At 38.8% G+C, this 20,241-nt stretch overlaps 1 protein-coding gene across 1 annotated transcript in view; it reads left to right on the top strand.

Annotated features, from left to right (window-relative positions):
- Window positions 1–6,347: 6,347 nt before the first annotated feature.
- Window positions 6,348–20,241, top strand: part of POF1B (POF1B actin binding protein) — a 57,310-nt gene continuing 43,416 nt past the window's right edge. Inside the window, exons 1-2 of the mRNA XM_043974274.1 lie at window positions 6,348–6,440; window positions 6,555–6,908. Of these exons, the coding sequence (XP_043830209.1) occupies window positions 6,594–6,908 (315 nt within the window). The 5' untranslated portion in view covers window positions 6,348–6,440; window positions 6,555–6,593. The remainder of the gene's footprint in view (window positions 6,441–6,554; window positions 6,909–20,241) is intronic.

The following is a 20,241-nucleotide window of genomic DNA, read 5'->3' as shown; positions in this document are numbered from 1 at the left end:
TAATGTGGAGATAGTAATAGAACATACTTCCTGGGGTTGTTGTGAGGATTAAATGGGATGATATTTGTAAAGTGGTTAGCACAGTGCCTGCCAGGAGAAAAAATGCTAGGGAGAGAAAATGGCTCCTATGTCTTGGGCTGCAGTATCCTATCTAGTTCTTTGCAGAGAAGCCAGCATTTCGAAGACCTCTTCAAGAGAGAAGTTTGTTATTGAATGAGTGACTGGTATCTTTCCCTTATATATCTGGGAAACAATGCAGTTAATTTGGAACTGGGTTGAGTGATTCCTGGGGGAAGCATGTGGAGATAGCAATTCATTTGAGGTTTTAATACTGCATTCACTTCCCTTTTCCCCCAGCTATTCTCAGAGTGCTGTGTTAGTACAGTCGTAACATGAATCTGAGTATAGTTGAGAAGGCCGCATCTAGCTACTACACAACACTTGCAAATTAATCTAACAGAACAGTATGATTTAGTATATGATTAAGTACTCAAGGAGTAGTAAACTGATAGTGTTAAGTAAGTACCGAGGAAAGAGAAAACACTGAAGGCTAAAGTAATCAGGCAATACTTCCTTGAAGAAATAGGCCTTGAGCTGAGCCATTACGGACTTGGAGGATATGGATGGGCAGAAAGAAGGGGAAATCAGGGCACCTGAGATGGACAACGAAAATCAAGCAAAAATGTGATAGGAACGAATGAAGCAAGAATGAGCAAGTACTGATTGCAGGAGACAGTTAAGTGGACTAGTAAGGTAGTAACTGAAGGGTTTTTTTGAGAACACTAATCTTGAAGCCAGATTGTGGTTTTTTATTTGTTTTGTTGTTTTGGTGGGGCAGTGAGGGTTAAATTACTTGCCCAGGGTCACACAGCTAGTAAGTGTCAAGTGTCTGAGGCCAGATTTGAACTCAGGTCCTCCTGAATCCAGGGCTGGTGCTTTATCCACTGTGCCACCTAGCTGCCCCTTGGAGCCAGATTGTGGAAGATATTACATGCTGGCTAATAAATCTGGATTTTTATCATGTAGGCATTGGGGAATGGTTTGATGAAAGAAATGTTTTTTAGAAAGAGTAATCTGACAGTTTTGTGTGGGATAGATTAGAGGAAGAAGAATCTAGAGAAACGGAAAAAAACAATTGTTGCAATATCTCACTGAGATTTTAATGTTCTGAACTAGGATGGGGTTATTTGGTACTCTGTTCTGATGTTCTTTCTTTAACCCTTATTTTTTGTTTTGTTTTGTTTTGGTTTTTTTGTGAGGCAATTGGGATTAAGTGACTTGCCCAGGGTCACACAGCTAGTAAGTGTCAAGTGTCTAAGGCTGGCTTTGAACTCAGGTCCTTCTGAATCCAGGGCAGGTGCTTTATCCACTGCACTACCTAGCTGCCTCAGTGGGGTTATTTGGAATGGAAAGGAAAGGGTTGTTATGAAGCACACGGGGAAGGAATAAGGAATAGGACTTGCTGAAAAATAAACTTGAGAGGCAAAGGAGGGAGAAGTGTCAAAGATCCCAACCAAACCAAGAAGAATTTCTATGGAAAAAATAGTCCCTACCTCCAAGGAAAATATGTAAACATTTGAGAGGGAAAGTTCTAACTTGGAGTATCCATAAAGGCTCCCTGCAAGATACAGCCCATGAACTAAAGCATAACAAAACTCAGAATTTAAGAGGAGGAAGTAAAGACAGAGAGTGTTTCAGTCATGGGAGACAACTCATGTAAAGGTATGGGCAGGAGATGGGATGCAGGCCAGTTTGGCTGGAATGTAGAGTGTCCGAAGGGTAGTGATGTGAAATACACCTAAATGGCCAAAAATCAGATTGTGAAGTGTTTTGTTTTGTTTTGTTTTGTTTTGTTTTGTTTTTGTGGGGCAGTGAGGGTTAAGTGACTTGCCCAGGGCCACACACCCAGTTAAGTGTCAAGTGTCTGAGGTCAGATTTGAACTCAGGTACTCCTCAATTCAGGGCCAGTGCTTTATCTACTGCGCCACCCTGTGAAGTGTTTTAAATGTCAAATTGAAGGGAGAGTTTGTGTTTTCTCCTAGAGGCACTAGGAAATCCTGGATGTTTTTGAGCTAGTAGCTAGGCAGGTTCTTTTGCTGCTCTGTGGAGGACAGAAAGCACAGACTACAAAGCAGGTATCCACTGAGAAGGCTGTTGTCCAGGGAAGAGGTGATGGATGACCTGTCCTGGAATAGTGGCTAAGTTAGTACAGAGAGAACAGATATGATCAATATTGGGCTAGTCAAATGGACAAGGCTTAGCAAATTGGGCAGATAAGAGCAGGGAGGGAGAAGAAAGAGTTGAAAATGACATGGCAGACCTCGGTGACTAGAAGGATTGTGCTCTCAACAGAAATAGAATAGTTCGGTGCAAGGTCATGTTGGGGAAATGACAGCTAGTTATGTTTTGTACACGTTGAGGTGGAAATGACAATGGGACATCTAGTTTTAAATATTTGAAGGGCAGTGCCCTTGGTGAAGTAGCCCCAGAGATCAGGAGAGAGTCCAGGACTGTATATGTAGATCTGAGAGCCATCTTCATAGAGATGATAAGTAAACCCTTGGAAATTGATGACATTGCTGAGAGAGAGTATGTAGAACAAAGAAAAAGTGTACACCAGTGCTTAGGTGGGGTGGGACATGGATGAGACAAAAAAGGGATGTTTCAAAGGAGTATTTGGAGAGGTAAGGGAAGAGGCAAGATAGGGTGATAGCAATGAGCACTTTGGGAGCAAAGAGTGTCCAGAAGGAAGGGTAGTCAACATTGTCAAATGCTTCTGAAAGATGAAAGACAGAAAAAGATTGGGAAAGACCACGAGATCTAGCAATTAGGAGGTCATTGGTAACCTTGGAGAGAGCAGTTTCAACTGAGTGGTAAGTTCAGAAATCAGATTGTAAGGAATTGAGAAATGCCTTCACAGTGAGGAAATGGAGCAGCAAATTTGGGAAACATTTTCAAAATTTGTCTGCAAAATGGAGGAAGATGCTAAAGTTTGGATGGAGATATTGCAGAAATAAGGGATCTGGTTTAAGAAGTAACTCAAATTGATTGATTATAATGGCAAAATGTATGGTACCTACTTTGCTGGGCTAATATGAAGAAAATTCTTTGTCAAGTTTAAGGTACTATATACAGGTTATGATGAACAGGATACTATCAGAAAAAACCTGGAAAGACCTACATGAACTGAAGCAGAGTGAAATGTACTATATACAAAATAACAGCAGTAGTGTACAATGATCTTACATGTGAAGCATGTGGTTATTTTCAGCAAGGCAGTGATCCAGGATAACCCTGAAAGACTTATGAAAATTGCAATCCATCTACAGAGAAAGAACAGATAGTATCTGAAAACAGATGGAAACAAATTTTTTAAAAAAATTTTTTGCTTTTGATAATTCCTTAATCTGAAATTTTGTTTTTTCTTACTGTTTTCTCTCACAACCTAGCTAATTTGGGAATGTTTTCCATGACTACTCATATATAACTTTTTTTTTTTAGTGAGAAAATTGGGGTTAAGTGACTTGCCCAGGGTCACACAGGTAGTAAGTGTTAAGTGTCTGAGGCCGGATTTGAACTCGGGTACTCCTGACTCCAGGGCTGGTTCTCTATCCACTGCGCCACCTAGCTGTCCCTATAACTTATTTTTAATTGCTTGAGTTCTTGTGGGTGGGGGGTGGGAAGGGAGGGAGGAAGAGAAGTTGGAACACAAAGTTTTTTAAAAATTGATGTCAAAATGTGTTTTTATATATATTTTGGAAAATAAAATTCTATTCAGAAAATGAAGAAAAAAGAAAAAAAGAAATATGACAGAGGTTATACAGGTATAATCATGTTGAACCTGTTTTCACATTAGTCACATTTCACATTAGTGTGGTAATGATCATATTTTCAGGACTGATATTTGAATGTGTAAGATTTTTCCAGTTTGTGACTAAAGTCATGTAAAGTAAAAATAAAAAGTAGTGATGGTTTTTTTTTTTTAAAGAAGTAACTCAAACTTTGACTTTGACCTTTTCTGTCTTTTTTTGAATTCTCATCACTTAACACAGTGCCTGGCACATAGTAGGTGCTTAATAAATGCTAGTTAACTGACTGCCTGCCTTGTTGATTGAAGTGACAAAGTAGGGGCAGCTAGGTGGTACAGTGGATAGAGCACCGGCCCGGAGTCAGAAAGACCTGAGTTCAAATTTGACCTCAGACAGAGTTTTGACTAAACTCTGATCTGACACCATTTAATTCTCAGTTCTCACAGAAAACTTTTTGAAATCTGGTAGTTATTAGTTTTTAAAAAACTAGAGGATTCTACACACTAAAGCGAATGTAAATATGCAATGGAATTATTTTAAAGAGCTTTGTTAAGGCCACCTTTTGCCCCATTTCCCCAAATCCAGAGGTGTGGTTCACCTGGACCTATTAGCTTACTCTTGCCAGACATGCATCTAAAGAGCACAGTAGATAGGGTGTTGAACTTGTAATCAAAAAGACTTGAATTCAAATCCAGCCTCAGATACTAACTAGCTGTGTTACCCTTGGCAAGTCATTTAGCCATCTATACTAAGAGGATAATAATAGTGCCTACCTGGGGGCAGCTAGATGGTGCAGTGCTTAAAGCGCTGGCCCTGGATTCAGGAGTACCTGAGTTCAAATCCAGCCTCAGACACTTGACACTTACTAGCTTTGTGACCCTGGGCAAGTCACTTAACCCCCATTGCCCTGCCAAAAAGAAAAAAAATAGTGCCTACCTCCCAGTGTTGTTGTGAGGATAAAATGAGATGATATAAAGAGTTTTGCCAATCTTTAAACGCTATATGATTGCTGGGTATGATATTACTATCATTATTCTGCATTCCCCAGAAAGGGATTCTTGACTTACCAAATGCATTTACACACTTTCTAAACACATCCCTTTATTTAACAAGTATTTATTACAAAACACTAGGCTAGGCCTTGTGGGAAATGTAGTGATGAATAAGACTACAATGTGTTTTGCTGTGAAGACACCCACTTTTGTGTTCTAGGATATGAAAGCTGTTAGATGCACTGGGTTGGCTGAGGTTGGGGAGCTGGCAACATCAAGACATTGGATACTTAAAATGTTGTGATGGATAATCTTTAAGTAAACTGGAAATACCAGACTCTTCACTTCTCAATGTTTACTTCTTCCTCCAGAACTGCATATCATAGGGTTTCTTTTCTACAGCATAAAGTCAATATAAATTATACATATACATATATGTGTATGTGTGTATTAAAAATATCTGGATGCTAAAAGATCTTGAAAAATCTTTCTCCTCTCTCAGGGTAGCTAGTTGGCATAGTGGATAGAGTGCCAGGGCTGTAGTCAGGAAGACTCTTCCTGAGTTCAAATTTGACCTCAGACACTTAATAGCTGTGTGACCCTGGGCAAGTCACTTTGCCTCAGTTTCCTCATATGTCAAATGAGCAGGAGAAGGAAATGGCAAACCACTCCAGTATCTTCACCAAGAAAACCCCAAATGGGGTCAGGAGGAGTTGGATGCAACTAAAATGACTAAACAACAATTCATCCCTCCTTTATTTTCTGTTAGTACTGGGGCAGCTAGGTGATGCAGTGGATAAAGCGGGGCCCTGGATTCAGGAATACCTGAGTTCAAATCAGACACTTGACACTTACTAGCTGTGTGACCCTGGGCAAGTCACTTAACCTTCATTGCTTGGCAATAATAATAATAATAATAATAATAATAATAATTTCTGGTAGCACTTCAGTCTTTGGGGTGTGGTGGGAGGAAACTCCTACCTTCTCTTTTAAAGAACATTTGGAAAGGCACACTAGACCAGGATAAGAAAGACAAGTATCTAAATAAGAGGCCAAGCAAAGAGCTGCTACTAAGAGACTCTCTAGCAGTGTTTTCTCCTGCTTTCCCTAATCCGCCAGCTGGTTAAACTGGGAAGAATGCAAATTTTGCTATATCTAAAAGAGCCTGGCCCTGATTTTCTAGCCTCTTCTTTAGGTTTGAAGATTTTTCTAGGTTGATTAAGATGCTGCCTTGTACCTCTCCTTGCAGATGCTTGGGAACGAGGGGAAATCAGCACAAGGTTGATTTTTGGTAACGCGTTTTGGGGTGTGCATGCACACACGCGCCAGGTGACAGACTCAGGTGTTACTTTGGGCTGGGAGAGGCTTCCCTCCTCCCCCCTCCCCCCTGCCCCCTCCCTCCTCCCCCTTTAAGAGGCCCCTGCAGCAAACTCCCATGACAGGAGGTGGCTTCCAGCTCACTCAGGTAAACCTACTGACTGAATCCGCCCCTCAGGGGCGTGGCCCTGGGTTCCCCTGAGCCATCAGTCACCCAGGGTGGTTCAGCTTTCTGTTTGGCCTCAAATGCTTTGTTGTCTCTTAGGCCATTGCCAGAAGTGCTCCAGCCCGAGCTCCTTCTACTATTACTGCTGCTGCTCAGGTAGCTTCCGTCTCTCCTGTCTCTCCTCCTTTGCTGTCCCCCCTCTTGCTCCCTGCTCTGAGCTTTTCACCTGGCTGCCTCTCTCGCATTGTTTTTGTTCTCCTGCTTCCCTAGGAAAAGTATCTGGGGAGTCCCTCGCTGCCCGTTGAGAAGATGATGACCTCAAGCTACTGGAGTGAGAGGAGCAGCAGCAGCAGCAGCTGTGGGCACGGCCAGCGGCCAGAGCCTCTGCAGATTCCCTCGGTGCTGCAGTGCCAGCCCCAGCAGTACCACTATTACCACCAAACCAGCCAGCCCCAAGCACAGCCAGAAAAGAATGTGGTATACGAGCGAGTGCGGACCTACAGCGGCCCCATGAACAAGGTGGTCCAGGCTTTGGACCCAATTGGCTCTCCTGCAGAAGTCCTTTCCCCTCTCAAAACTTCCTCCTCCTACCAAAACTTGGTGTGGAGCAGCGACCATTCACAGGTACCACAAAGACAGATACCCCCATGTTCAGGGGAATCCGCTAGTTTCATTTCCTTTTTTTCTTTCTTTTTTTTTAAGTCTTCTTTCCTCTTTTTTACATAGCTTTCTCCATCTGTCTCGTTCCTTGGGGTTTGTATATTACTGTGTTGGGTACTTTGCCCCTTGGTTTGCCCTGGAAAGCCACCCACTTCCCTCTCTTAGGTGCCAGGTCTGTGTCCCTTCCTGGTGGGTGTTTACATTCACAGGCCATTCTGTTCCTCATAGCTGATTGCAAGCCAAAGGGAGCTAATTGCTAGCTGTGTTTGAATGGAAGATTTGCGGCTCTTGAACCCCTGGTTTCTGCCACAACTTATTTTTCAAAACCTTACTATAATAGCTGTTTTGAAAGAGCCCCTCTTCCCTTTTTCAGAGCAGCTCAAAAGAAAACAGGCAAGGGTTTTGTTGCTGTTCTTATTTCTATGTTTTGGTTTGGTTTTGGGTTTTGGTTCTTAGCCAGTGTGGCAGCCCACAGTCACTTGGTTACACATACATATTTTTGTGTTGAACTTTGCCATTGGTCTTCTTTGGAGCCCAAAAGATTACTGACAGATGCAAATGAACTGTCTGATTATTTGAATTGGCACATAGGTTTCATCAGAAAATGACACACAGCTTGTTACTGCAGAGGTGAATGAATTATGGAGGAGTGGTTGAATAAGTGAGCACAGGAGTGAGGAAGGAAGAATGGAAAGGAGGGACTGTGAAGTGAGGAGGGGCAAGGCAGAGCACTGCACTGCTAACCCTGAGATCAAGGGATTTTCTAAAAGAACCCGTAGGGTTCTACTCCTTAGGGTGACTGCTTTGATGGAATCCATTTGGCAGTACCATTACCGCACTGTTGCAGCTGAATGAAAAGCACTGGGCGCTGAGTTTATTGTGTGCCTCAAAATCTACTTTGAATTGAGTCCGACTCCTTTTCTTCTTTGGTCCCAATCTGTGATCACGCTCTCGTTAGAATGTATTCAATTCATATTCCTTTAAATCTTCCTTGGAATTTCTGCCTGAACTGGAATGATATTTTGAAGACATACAACAGCCCCTGGGGAAGAGACTGTGCCACTTTCCATTAGCCACATTTCCATTTATAAGGATAGAGACTAGTTTCAAAAGAAAAGTCCTTCATGGTTAAAATAGAAAAGGCGCCACATGTCTAAAATTGACAATAGAATAATTTATGAAAGAGTGACAGAATTAGTGTTGAAACTGCGCAAGTCAGGGAAAGATTTGTATGGATTATTGTTATTCTTCTAGCCTAGTTTAAGGACAGACTCACCAAGAAAAAAGCCACATCTCTGTAATGAATTTCCTGGGCAAATTGTGACTCTTCCTGTAATGTCAAAAAAAAGAATCCAGGTCAAAAGCAATACTTCCAAGTGGTAAGGACAATGCTAATCATACATAAATCAATCCTAATACCCTAATATTAGAATACTAATTTCCCAATTCATTCACTTCAAAAGTAGGAGTCACCTCCTTTGCATGGCAGCCAAAGCAATAAGAAAACAGTTATTATGCTAGCATAAGAATGTAAAGAGAAACTGTGTGACTTGATGATGGATTGCGTACTTTTCTCACTATACAGGCTGAGAGACCCTGAGAAAATCATCTAAGCTCTCTGTGCTCCAGGCTGTTAGTTCTTGAAAACTATCTAAGCTGATGAGCTGGTCTCTGATCTTCGCTGATAGAATGAGTTTCTTCTTTAGGAGTTCCCTCTGCCAATGAAATCACAGACCCTCCCCACCACTACCACCACTGAACCCCAAAAGGGTTCTGTCCAATCATCTTCTTTCTCCAGGTCTGGCTGCTCTCAGCCACTGCAAACGCAGCCCCTACCCTAACTAGAAATGCAAAGTAGATAAAACTTTAAAAATTAGAATTTTGTCTAATCATAGGCCTTGATGAGAGAAGAGTTTTCATAAACGCTTATTATTGTATACTCTAGGGTAGTTCACCTGCGAAGCCTTTTCCTTTTTGGTTTTCTCTGAACAAAGATGGGCTCTTTCTTCTTTATGTGACAGACTTTTGGTTGTTCTTTGTACCTGATTTATCCTAAGGTGATCTTTGGAACAAGATTTCCTTCCTGAAAATATGCTTTGGCTGTAGATTCTGAAGGGCCTTTAACCCAGAAATTGGGGCTTGTAGGAACTAGGATGGAAAGATTAGGAATCTATACAGGGAAGGGTTCTTGATGTGTAGGAGAGGAAAAGAACCACCCTCAGGTATGGAGGCTCCAGAGAAGGAAAACTAGGCCCTAAATTGCAAAGGGCTTAGCTATGAAAGAGCATTTGCAAATATACAAAACAGAAGATGGATTTCCTCCTTTTGTCTGGTTCTTTTCTTCTTTGATTTCTGTTCTTCTGGAAGACAAACTATTATTTTTCATAGTAAAGGATGATGTAAGGTAATTCCTGGTTTCAGATGACATAGGCTTCATGTTCACATATATTATTCTAAGTATTTACATTATATTTTTAGATTTACTATCTCCTTGTTACACCTTGTTTCTAAGGTATTTGTAATTAGTATCTAACAGTTTTGTGTGTATGTGTATATATATGTGTGTGTGTGTGTGTGTGTGTGTGTGTACTTAATATGTTGTTTTTGTTGTCCATCCTTTGTTCTTGAAGAGAGAGTATATCTGAGGCCAAGAGTAGACTGCCAATTTCTGCTTTTCGTAAATTCAATTGAAATTTCAATATAGTTTTTCTTTAAAAGGTTCTAGATGTTTGATGTTTGGATAGCTCATAAGTACCATGTTAACATAAAAGTGTTAAAGCCTTTATAAATTGAATTTTGGACTATTGTACTTAAATCTTAATTTGTAATTGGACCATTGTTCCTTAGAATGAAAAAAATTCTAGATTTAAACTGATATTTAAATTGGGCATTTCTGTCATGTTTTATGCTGCTTCCTTGCTTCCTTGCAGTGTGATTAAAATAGGATTTATACATAGAAATCCTTGAAATACATAATCCTGCTTCATTACTGTCTGTATAGACAAATGAGTTTTTGTGGTCATCTGAGTTTCCATCTAATCTGCCTGATGCAGTATTTATGAGAAAATTAGTCTGTAGTTTCATCTTCTGGCTCAGTTTAGGGATGATTAGAATTTATATAAGTGTAGAAACTAGTTGCTATTGAAACGTAAGTAAATACTAGAATCAACGATCCTAGATTCATCTAGATTAACAGAACTATCCAAGTCAAGAGATACATTTTTGTCAGTCAAGCAAACAGGCATTTATGAGTTACTTAATATGTGCTAGGCACTGTGGTAAGTGTTAGGATGGAATGAATTTTTAGAACAGAATGAATTTTACTAAATGAGATCACTGTACCTCACTAAAAAAAAACCATTAATAGAAATTAAAATACTCTAATATCCACCCTAGGTATTGTGTTTTTTCCTTCATTCATTTGGCTCCCATGTAGTCAAGTAGATTACCATTTCTGGGATAGTATCACTGTGCACAGCAAAATGTGCCCAAAATATAGTCTTTAAGGTCATTATGATCTTGAGCAAAGTTATGTTACTGTCTATCATGTTTATATATAAACTCTTATAGGTGGGGCAATGATTTTCTTATCTTGGGGAAGTTCACTTTTGAGGATGGATTCTTAGAGCACAAACTTTTTTTTTCCATTTAAAAGGAAATTCTGTGGTTTGCCTTTCAATAATTGATGGATAACGACACTTAACCTATGTTTCTGTAATGTTTCTGAATTACAGTTTTGCCATCAAAATTACCTCAAGAGTGTCACCCAAAGGACGCATCTGACCTTAATGATCGTGGAGCTGCCTTACCTTTGTTTACATACGTTTAATGTGTGTGCATTTTGTTATGTGGATATGGAAATGTTTATATAACCAATTAATAGATATTTGTGTATATGTATATATACACTCCTTTTTTCCTGTTTAACTGATAGAAGAAGGCTCACCTGCCATTACAAACAAGGCTTCTATATGTTTCCAAGGATGGGCTTTTTTTCCCTTTGAAATGATATCCAGGGGTGTGTTGCTTTGAGGGTTGTTGTTCAAGGGCGTGGTCCTTTAGGTGAATGATTGTTCTTGGGAGTAGGCTGCTTGAAAAGAGGTGAAGTCCATGGATACGTAGTCAGTAGTTTCTGCCTGATCCAGTCTTCTGGGGACTGAAATTAATTTATGCCACAGAAATCCTGAATGCATTTAATTGTAACTAATTGGTAGTTCACAGTAATCATACCACTTTTTACCTCTTGGGGAGACAATATATATCATTAGATCTACTTTGAATCCTTCGTATTCATAAATAGTTGTAAGTATACATTTTATTTTATTTAGTCATTTAAGGTTTTTTTCACTTGATAGTATTTTTTTACAATTACATGTAAAGATAGTTTTCAATATTCATTTTTGTAAGATTTTGAGTTCCAAATTTTCTTCCCTCCCCAAAACTGTAAGCAATCTGATGGAGGTTATTTAGTATAATCATGTTGAATGTATTCCAACATTAGTCATTTTGTGAAATAAGAATCAGAATAAACGGGGAAAACCACAAGAAAGAAAAAACAAAACTTTTAAAAAGTGAAAATAGTATGCTTTGATCTGCATTGAGACTCCATAGTTCTTTTTCTGTATGTGGAGAGCATTTTCCATCTTGAGTCTTGGCATTGTCTTAGATAAATGTATTGCTGAGAAGAGCTAAGTATCACAGTTGATCATCACACAGTGTTGCTGTTACTGTATACAATGTTCTCCTAGTTTTGTTCACTTCACTTAGCATCAGTTCATGTCTTTCCAGGTTTTTCAGATATAGATTTGATATAGGTTATACATGTGGAGATTTTCAGAAATCTGTGTGCTCATGATTTCCTACATACAGCACAGTAATATTCCATTACATTCATATACCACAACTTGTTCAGCCATTCACCAGTTGATGGGCCATCCTCTCAGTTTCCAATTCTTTGCCACCACAAAAAGAACTACTATAAATACTTTGTACACATGGGTCCTTTTCCCTTTTGGGGGGATAAAGACCAAAGTGGTATTGCTGGATCAAAGGGTATAGGTATACATTTTAGAGTTAAATTCATTAGGATCTGGTTTTTCCTATTCAACTATCATTATCCAACCTTTTTTTTTTCCCTGACAGTTCATGGCAACAAACAAAACTGTGAGAGTTGCAAAATAATTCAACCCTATTTTAAAGTGTAAACCTTTCTAAACAAAAATATTTCTTGGAAATAGAAATGATCGCAATCATTGTTGATTTGTGGAAGAGCACACACGCTTATGATTTTTTCAAGACAGACGTGGTATGCATATATAGCAGAAGGACTTTGTATTTTCTACTTTTCTTTAGGATAGAAAAGAAATTAGAAATGATTCTCAAGTGAGGGGTTGGGTATGCATATTGTATTGCTTTCCTAGAATAAGAATAGGATTATCATAATTAAAACATCTCATAAAAAGATATGTCTGTCAGTAAATATTTATTGAGCACCTACTATGTGTGAGGAACTGTGTGAAGTGCTAGGGATACCACAGAAGATATAAATAAGACAGAACGTGCTTTCAAAGAGCTCATAGTCTAATGGGAAAGACAACATGCAGTCAACTATGAACAACATATGGGTTAAATTAGAAATAAGGAACAGGGGTCGACACTAGAATTAAGAGGGATCAAAATGCTTCATTTTTTAATGTTTTTAAAAAATTTCTTTAAATGTTTTAGTATTTTATTTTCCCCAAATTACATGTAAAAACAGTCTTTTAAAAAAAATTTTGAGTTCCAAATTCTTTCCTTTCCTCCCCTCCTCCCTCACTGAAAAAGCTAGCAATTTACAGCATTAGTGTTCTATGAGCAATTGTGAATGACTTAACTACTCTCAGCAATACAATGATCCAAGACAATCCCAAAGGACTAATGATAAAGCATACTATCCACCTCCAAAGAACTGATATTGAATGAACACAGACTGAAGCATGCTACTTTACATTTTCTTCTTCTTTTTTTTTTACTTGAATCTTTTTATATAAAATGACTAATATGGTAATGTTTTACATAATTGCACAGGTATGACCTATATCTGATTGCTCACCACCTCAGGGAGGGGGAAGGAGAGGGAAGGATTGAGAGAGGGATAGAATTTGGAACTAAAAACTAACTAAATAAATAAATATCAGCCAAAAAACAAAAAACAAAAGAAAAATCTAACAATTTGATATAGGTTTACATGTGCAGTCATGCAAAACATATTTCCACGTTAGTCATGTTGTGAAAGAAAAATTTTAAAAACCCAAGAAAGATAAAGCAAAAAAAAAAGTAGGCTTGAATATGCATTCAGACTCCATCAGTTCTTTCTGGGGAGACGGATATCATTTTCCATCATAAGCCCTTCAGAATTTCTTAGATCATTACAATATTGTTGAGAATAGCTAAATCATTCACAGTTGATCATCATACGGTATTACTTTAATTTCTCCTGATTCTGTTCATTTCACTTTGTATCAGTTTATGTAAGTCTTTTGAGGTTTTTCTGAGAGCATCCTGCTCATCATTTCTTATGTCACAATAGTATTCCATCACAATCATCATATACAACAATTTGTTTGGCCCTTCCCCAATTGGTAGACATCCCTTCAATTTCCAATTCTTTGCCACCCTTAAAAGAACTGCTATAGCGGCAGCTAGGTGGCGCAGTGGATAAAGCACCAGCCCTGGATTCAGGAGTACCTGAGTTCAAATCTGGCCTCAGACACTTGACACTAGTTGCGTGACCCTGGGCAAGTCACTTAATCCCCATTGCCCCGCAAAAAAAAAAAAAAAAGAACTGATATAAATATTTTTTACATATAAGTCCTTTTCCGTTTTTTTAAATCTCTTTTGGAAACATACCTAGTAGTGATATTACTTGGTCAAAGGGTATACATGGTTTTATAACTATTTGGGCATAGTTCCAAATTGCTCTACAGATTTGTTGAATCAGTCTTGGTTGGTTGTTGTCCTTTGTTTTCAGAGAGGACCAAAATGACATCACTGTTGTTAAAGTCAAGTTACCATGTGTCCAACTGTAGCTGATCAGACCCATATGAGTTTAGAATGCTCTACCACAGGTCGGGCACAGATAATTGATGTGAACATTTGGGTTGGTTTCTCTAAATTTGTACATCTCACATTTCTTTTGAATCAGTCTACAACTTCACCAACCGTGCATTAATGTCTCAACTCTACCACACCTTCTCCAACGTTTGTCATTTTCCTTTTCTGTCATATCAGCCAATTTGATAGGTGTGGAGTGGTAGCTCAGAGTTGTTTAATTTGCATTTCTTTAATCAATAGTGATTTAGAGCATATTTTCATATGATTATAGATAACTTTGATTACTTTGTCTGAAAAGTTCCTGTTCATATCCTTTGACCATTTATCAATTGAGGAATGACTCTTACTTTTTAAAATTCGACTCACTTCTCTGTATATTTGAGAAATGAGTTATCAGAGAAACTTGCTGTAAAAATGTTTTCCAGTTGTGAGTACTGTGTATTTTTTCCATCCTGTTTTCCCCTGTTTATCCTATTCTCTCTCTCTCTTCTTTTACCGTGTCCATCCTCAAAAGTGTTTTGTTTCTGTCTTTTACCTCTCCCATTCTGTACTCTCTTCTATCATTCTATCATATTCCTCTTTCCCTTTCCTCTTCCCTTCCTACTTTCCTATAGGATAAGATATTTCTATACCCAAATGAGTGTCTATGTTTTTGCCTCTTTGAGCCAATTCTGATGAGATTAAGATTCACTTGATTCCCCCCACCTCCCTCATCTTCCCCTGTACTGTAAAAGTTCTTTCAAGCCTCTTCTGTGTGAGATAATTTACCCCATTCTACTTCTCTCCGGAAAAGGCTTTCTGTAGAAGGTGAGACTTTAACTAGGAACTGAAGGAAACCAGAGAAGCCAAGAGATGGAAATGAGAAGGAAGTGCATTCCTTGTGTGGGGGACATCTGGTAAAAATGTTTGAAGCAGAGAAGTATAGTATCTTGTTTGAGGCACAGCTAGGAGGCCAGTAACACTGAATGGTAGAGGACTTGGGGATTGTAAGGTATAAGAAGACTGAAAAGGTGTTTGAGGGGGGAACAGGTTATGATGGGCTTTGAATGCTTAAACAGGGGATTTGATTTGATCCTGGAGGTGATGGAGAACTCTTGGAGTTTATTGAGTAGTAAGGTGACATGTTTCAGATGGGCACTTTAGGAAGATCACTTAGACAGCTGAGTGTAGTATGGACTAGAGTTGGGAGATAATTGAGGCAAGGACACCAATCAGAAGACTATGATAAGAGCCTGTACCAGGATGGTAGCAGTGTCAGAGGAGAAAAGAAGACATTTAAGAGATGACACAAAGGTAAAATTAATAGTCCTTGACCACAGATCAGATAAGAGGGATGAGTGAGTGAATAGTACCTGGGTGAGTGGGAGGATGGTAGTGCCCATAATGACAATAGGGAAGTTTAGATGGGAAGGGCTTAGAGGGGGAAAGATAATAAGTTCAGTTTTAGGAATATTGGGTATATGATGTCTACAAGACATCCTGTTTGAGATGTCTAATAGGTAGTTGGAGATGAGAGACTGCAGGTCAGCAGAGAGCTCAGGGCTGATAAGTAGATCTGAGAATCTTCAGCATAGATATGATAATTAAATCCATGGGAGTGAGATTGCCAAGCGAAACCTTATATAGGAAAGAGAGAAGAGGGGCCAGGACCAGAGAGCCCTGAGGAACACTCCTGTTTAGTTGTTGTTTGTCCTTCAAAGAAAACTAATCACATCAGCAGGGTGATGACTTGCAAGTAGGTTGGATTTAAGTGAGGCATGCTCAGCTAGCTCCATTTGAGTCCCAATGGGCCCTAATCAAAGCCTGATTTTTCAGAGCTATATTTCAAGAAATCATAAATGAAAACTACATGAGACAAGAGTTAATTGTCCCATTTTTTGTTGTTGAGGCAATTGGAGTTAAGTGACTTGCCCAGGGTCACACAGCTAGTAAGTGTTAAGTGTCTGAGGCTGGATCTGAACTCAGGTCCTCCTGAATCTAGGGCTGGTGCTCTATCCACTGTGCCACCTAGCTGCCCATTTAAAAAAAAAAACAAACCAATGATAGAATAAATATGTTGAAGATATGGAGGAGTAGTTTCCAACTGGAAGTGGCTTCTTTCTTGAAAAGGACTAATGACATCAGTAAGGTGATATTTATTAGGAGTGACCTAAATGAAAATCTGAGATTGAGAAGGAGTGATTGATTAAATAGGCAGGAGGAAAACCAGGAGAGAGTAAAGTTACCCCTGATATTCAACAGAGTTCAGCATTTCAGCACTAACCTCAGGGATGCGCTTCTCCTTCTCATAAAACATTCTAAGAAAAGGACCTCCTATGCTGTGAAGACGATTCATTCAAATGGAAACTTACCTTGATGAGTGGCTTTTAAAGGAATATTTTAAAGAAAATTCACTTAGTGTAAATGTTCCCGCGGCACTCTGTCTTGGTACAACATACCAAGCTGTGATATAATGTGATATAATGAACAATTTTCTGTTTGGCCACATAGAGTAACCCTGTCTTTGTTGCCACATATTTCATCATGGAATATTGAAAGCAAAGACTTCGTATTCTTTGGATATCTATGTCTCAGTTCTCATCCTCATCAGTTTTCTTGTATCTTTCCAGGGCATGGGAGAAAGCTGTGCAAGTTTAGACTTTTAATATGACTTATAGGGGACATTCTGAAAAGAAAGAAAATGTCTGTCTGCCTGTCTGTATGTATGAAACATATGAAATGCTTCTAGGAAAATTACAAATGATAAATTGTCGGGGGCAGCTAGGTGGCGCAGTGGATAGAGCACCGGCCCTGGAGTCAGGAGTACCTGGGTTGAAATCCAGCCTCAGACACTTAACACTTACTAGCTGTGTGACCCTAGGCAAGTCACTTAACCCCCATTGCCTCACTTAAAAACAAATGATAAATTGTCTTTTGAGTTATAAAAATTATTACACAAAAGTTTTTAAAGTCATAGACAAAGTGAAAACATAATAGACTAAATGAATAGAGTAAAATAGTTTCTTTTGACAGGTGAAGGATTCAAGTACATGTTTTTGAAAGGTTCATTAGGAAGGAATATGGTAGCCCCAAATTACTAATGAAGAAAGCATTTAAGCAGTTTTCGAAAGGACATACCGCGTATGTTCAAAAGCCTAGAACAAAAGAAATTGACCTCAAATCTTTGCTGACCTAAATGTCCTTATAAAAATTTGGAAGTTCCCATGCTCTTTAAACTTGAACCTTGTTTTTTTTTCTTTTTAAAGTAGCACAGTGATTAAAGATTACTTGGTGGCCTGCCTCTTACCTGTTTATTACAAATTCAAGCCATTTCTGAATTAAACATTAAAAATTTATCCAAGGGGCAGCTAGGTGGCGCAGTGGATAGAGCACCGGCCCTGGAGTCAGGAGTACCTGAGTTCAAATCCGGCCTCAGACACTTAACACTTACTAGCTGTGTGACCCTGGGCAAGTCACTTAACCCCAATTGCCTCACTAAAAAAAAATTAAAAAAAAAAATTTATCCAAGGCTAATCACATATAAATAAATGGAAGCTATTATGTTGCAGATACAGGCAATTTTCACTATCAGTTAAATTAGACCCATAACAAAGGAAGAAGGGGCACCAAATTTTCTCAAAGTAGAATGCCATGTCCTGAATCTTCAGTGCATGGAGAATTGAATGTGTAAGCATTTGATAGTGGACCAGATTCTTTTGCCTCTAAGTTGAATTCTGGAGGACAGGGCAGCTAGATGGCGCAGTAGGTAAAGCATCGAGCCTGGATTCAGAAGGACCTGAGTTCAAATCCAGTCTCAGACACTTGACACTTACTAGCTGTGTGACCCTGGGCAAGTCACTTAACCCTCATTGCCCTGCAAAAAAAAAAAGAAGGAGGAGGAGGAGCTGGAGGAGGAGGAGGAGTATATATGTGGAAGACAAATTACCACATTACTTTTGTCCAGATGGCACAGACCTGCTGCAAGGAGAGAAGTGATGAGACCAGTTTAGCTACAAGGGCATCTTCTCTTCCTTGTGGGATCATTCTGCTGTGTTGGAACCTTAAATCACCCATACATGTGGCTGCTTAGTAGCTTTTCTGGTAGAGACTGGGTGAGCAATATGATAATAACATCACTAAATTGAGGTTATTTGTGGATTTTCTACTTCATTGCTTTCTTTTTGAACAGAAAATAGAAAAGCTCTGCCTCTTGAAAGAGTTCCATATAAAAGAAATGTAAGGAACCCATTTCCTAAGTCAGTTATTACTCTAGTTTAATTCTTGAGCCCCATCAAACATCTGGATTTGGTATATTTATCCTTATTTTATAGTTGAATGAGTGATTTTGTATTTTTACTCATTACTCTAAAATGTTGATATTTCCGATCTTTTATTGTATCATTTTCTAGTAATCTTATGTTCTCCTCCTATCTTGGTTAGCTTGAGCCAGTTTGTGGAGAGAGTTCTCTCTCCTCTAGTAGGACACACTGGTTTAGGTTTCGGGTTCTTTGAAGGATGTATTATTTATTGACTTGCTTTCAGTGGGACTATGATAAGTTTAATTTATCATGGAGTTCACATGATCAGTATATAGCTTTCAAATTGAGTATGATGAACAAACACCTTGTATAATATTTTGATTGAAGGATATGAAAACTTGGCTCTAACCCTTGCTAGCTAGGAGACCATGGATCCTCTCTGAGGATACTCACCTTTAAGATAAAGATTTTAGTGGGCAGCTAGGTGGAGCAGTGGATAGAGCACCAGCCCTGGAGTCAGGAGTACCTGAGTTCAAATCTGGCCTCAGACACCTAACACTTACTAGCTGTGTGACCCTGGGCAAGTCACTTAGCCCCAATTGCCTCACTTAAAAAAAAAAAAAAGATAAAGATTTTAGTGCCTACATGACCTACCTGGAAGAATTGTGGAAGAACTATTTTAAAAGTAAGCCATAGGGCAGCTAGATGGCGCAGTGGATAGAGCACTGGCCCTGGATTCAGGAGTACCTGAGTTCAAATCCGGCCTCAGACACTTAACACTTACTAGCTGTGTGACCCTGGGCAAGTCACTTAACCCCAATTGCCCCGCAAAAAAAAAAAAAAAAAACAAAACCTAAAAGTAAGCCATAAAAGCACTCAAGAATGCTATTGTCCCTTCTTTCCTTCCTTTTTCTTTGGAGGTGAAGAGAGTACAACAAAAAGTTGTTGCTGCTAATTTGGGGGTCTTCTTCATAGTATTGCACATTTCAGAAACACTCCAGGTAGCATTGTCTTCATTAATATTTTTTTTCTAATCTAAGCAGTATGTGCTTAGATTCTATCTAAAATATTTCAGAATTTCCACATTGTGATTATATATCTTCACATTTATACACACATATTTATTATCTTACTCAAAGATCTTTAATTGCTCTCCATTGCCCAGCAAATAAAAGCTGGAAGCTGGCCTTAGCCTCTCTTTCTAGCCCTATTCTCCCCTTGGCCTTTACCCACTTTCCTCTTTAACCAAAATAGATGTGTTTTTATTCTTTAAACATACTTGTATTTTTCCATCCCCATATCTTTACTTATATAGAGTTAATTTTTGTCTGGTTATTTACATAGGTGATGAACAATCCTATATAATGATCCTATATAATGATGATAATTTCTTATATTTGGCTAGCATATTACAGTTTTCAAAATACATTCCTTATTTTAGTTGTTCCTGTGAGGTACTTGAGGCAGGAGTTTATTATCCCCTTTTACAGACAAGGTTAAGTGACCTTGTCAAAGTTGCTTGGCAACTTAATGGCAGAACTGAGACTAGAATCCAGGTTTTATAATTCTCAATCTAGTCTTCTTGCCATAATGTCTCCCTTAATTATCATTTTTCAAGTTGCCTTTTGTTTCTATATAAATTAACTTTAATATTCCAAATTGAAATGTTTTATTTTATCAAAACATCCCTCAGTGGCCCTTTCTGTGTTTTACTCTTGTAGTTTCTTTTCATTCCTTGTTCATATTCTACACCTTTGTGGAGATAACAAAAAGATTCCAATAATTATTTCTGTTCTGATTGGCCTGAAATTATGCTGTAGTTCACTACCCCTTATGGATTGATAAATTTTCCCACATGGGATGATTTTCCCACCTCAGCAGCTAGAAAATCAATTTCCAAATTTTCCTTCCAAAGCCTGTCATCTATTGTTCTTTTTCAAGTGTTGTAATTCTATCAACACAGGACT

This window comes from Dromiciops gliroides, chromosome X (assembly GCF_019393635.1).
Source record: "Dromiciops gliroides isolate mDroGli1 chromosome X, mDroGli1.pri, whole genome shotgun sequence".
Taxonomy (NCBI): domain Eukaryota; kingdom Metazoa; phylum Chordata; class Mammalia; order Microbiotheria; family Microbiotheriidae; genus Dromiciops; species Dromiciops gliroides.
This window is presented reverse-complemented; position numbering and strand designations above follow the sequence as displayed.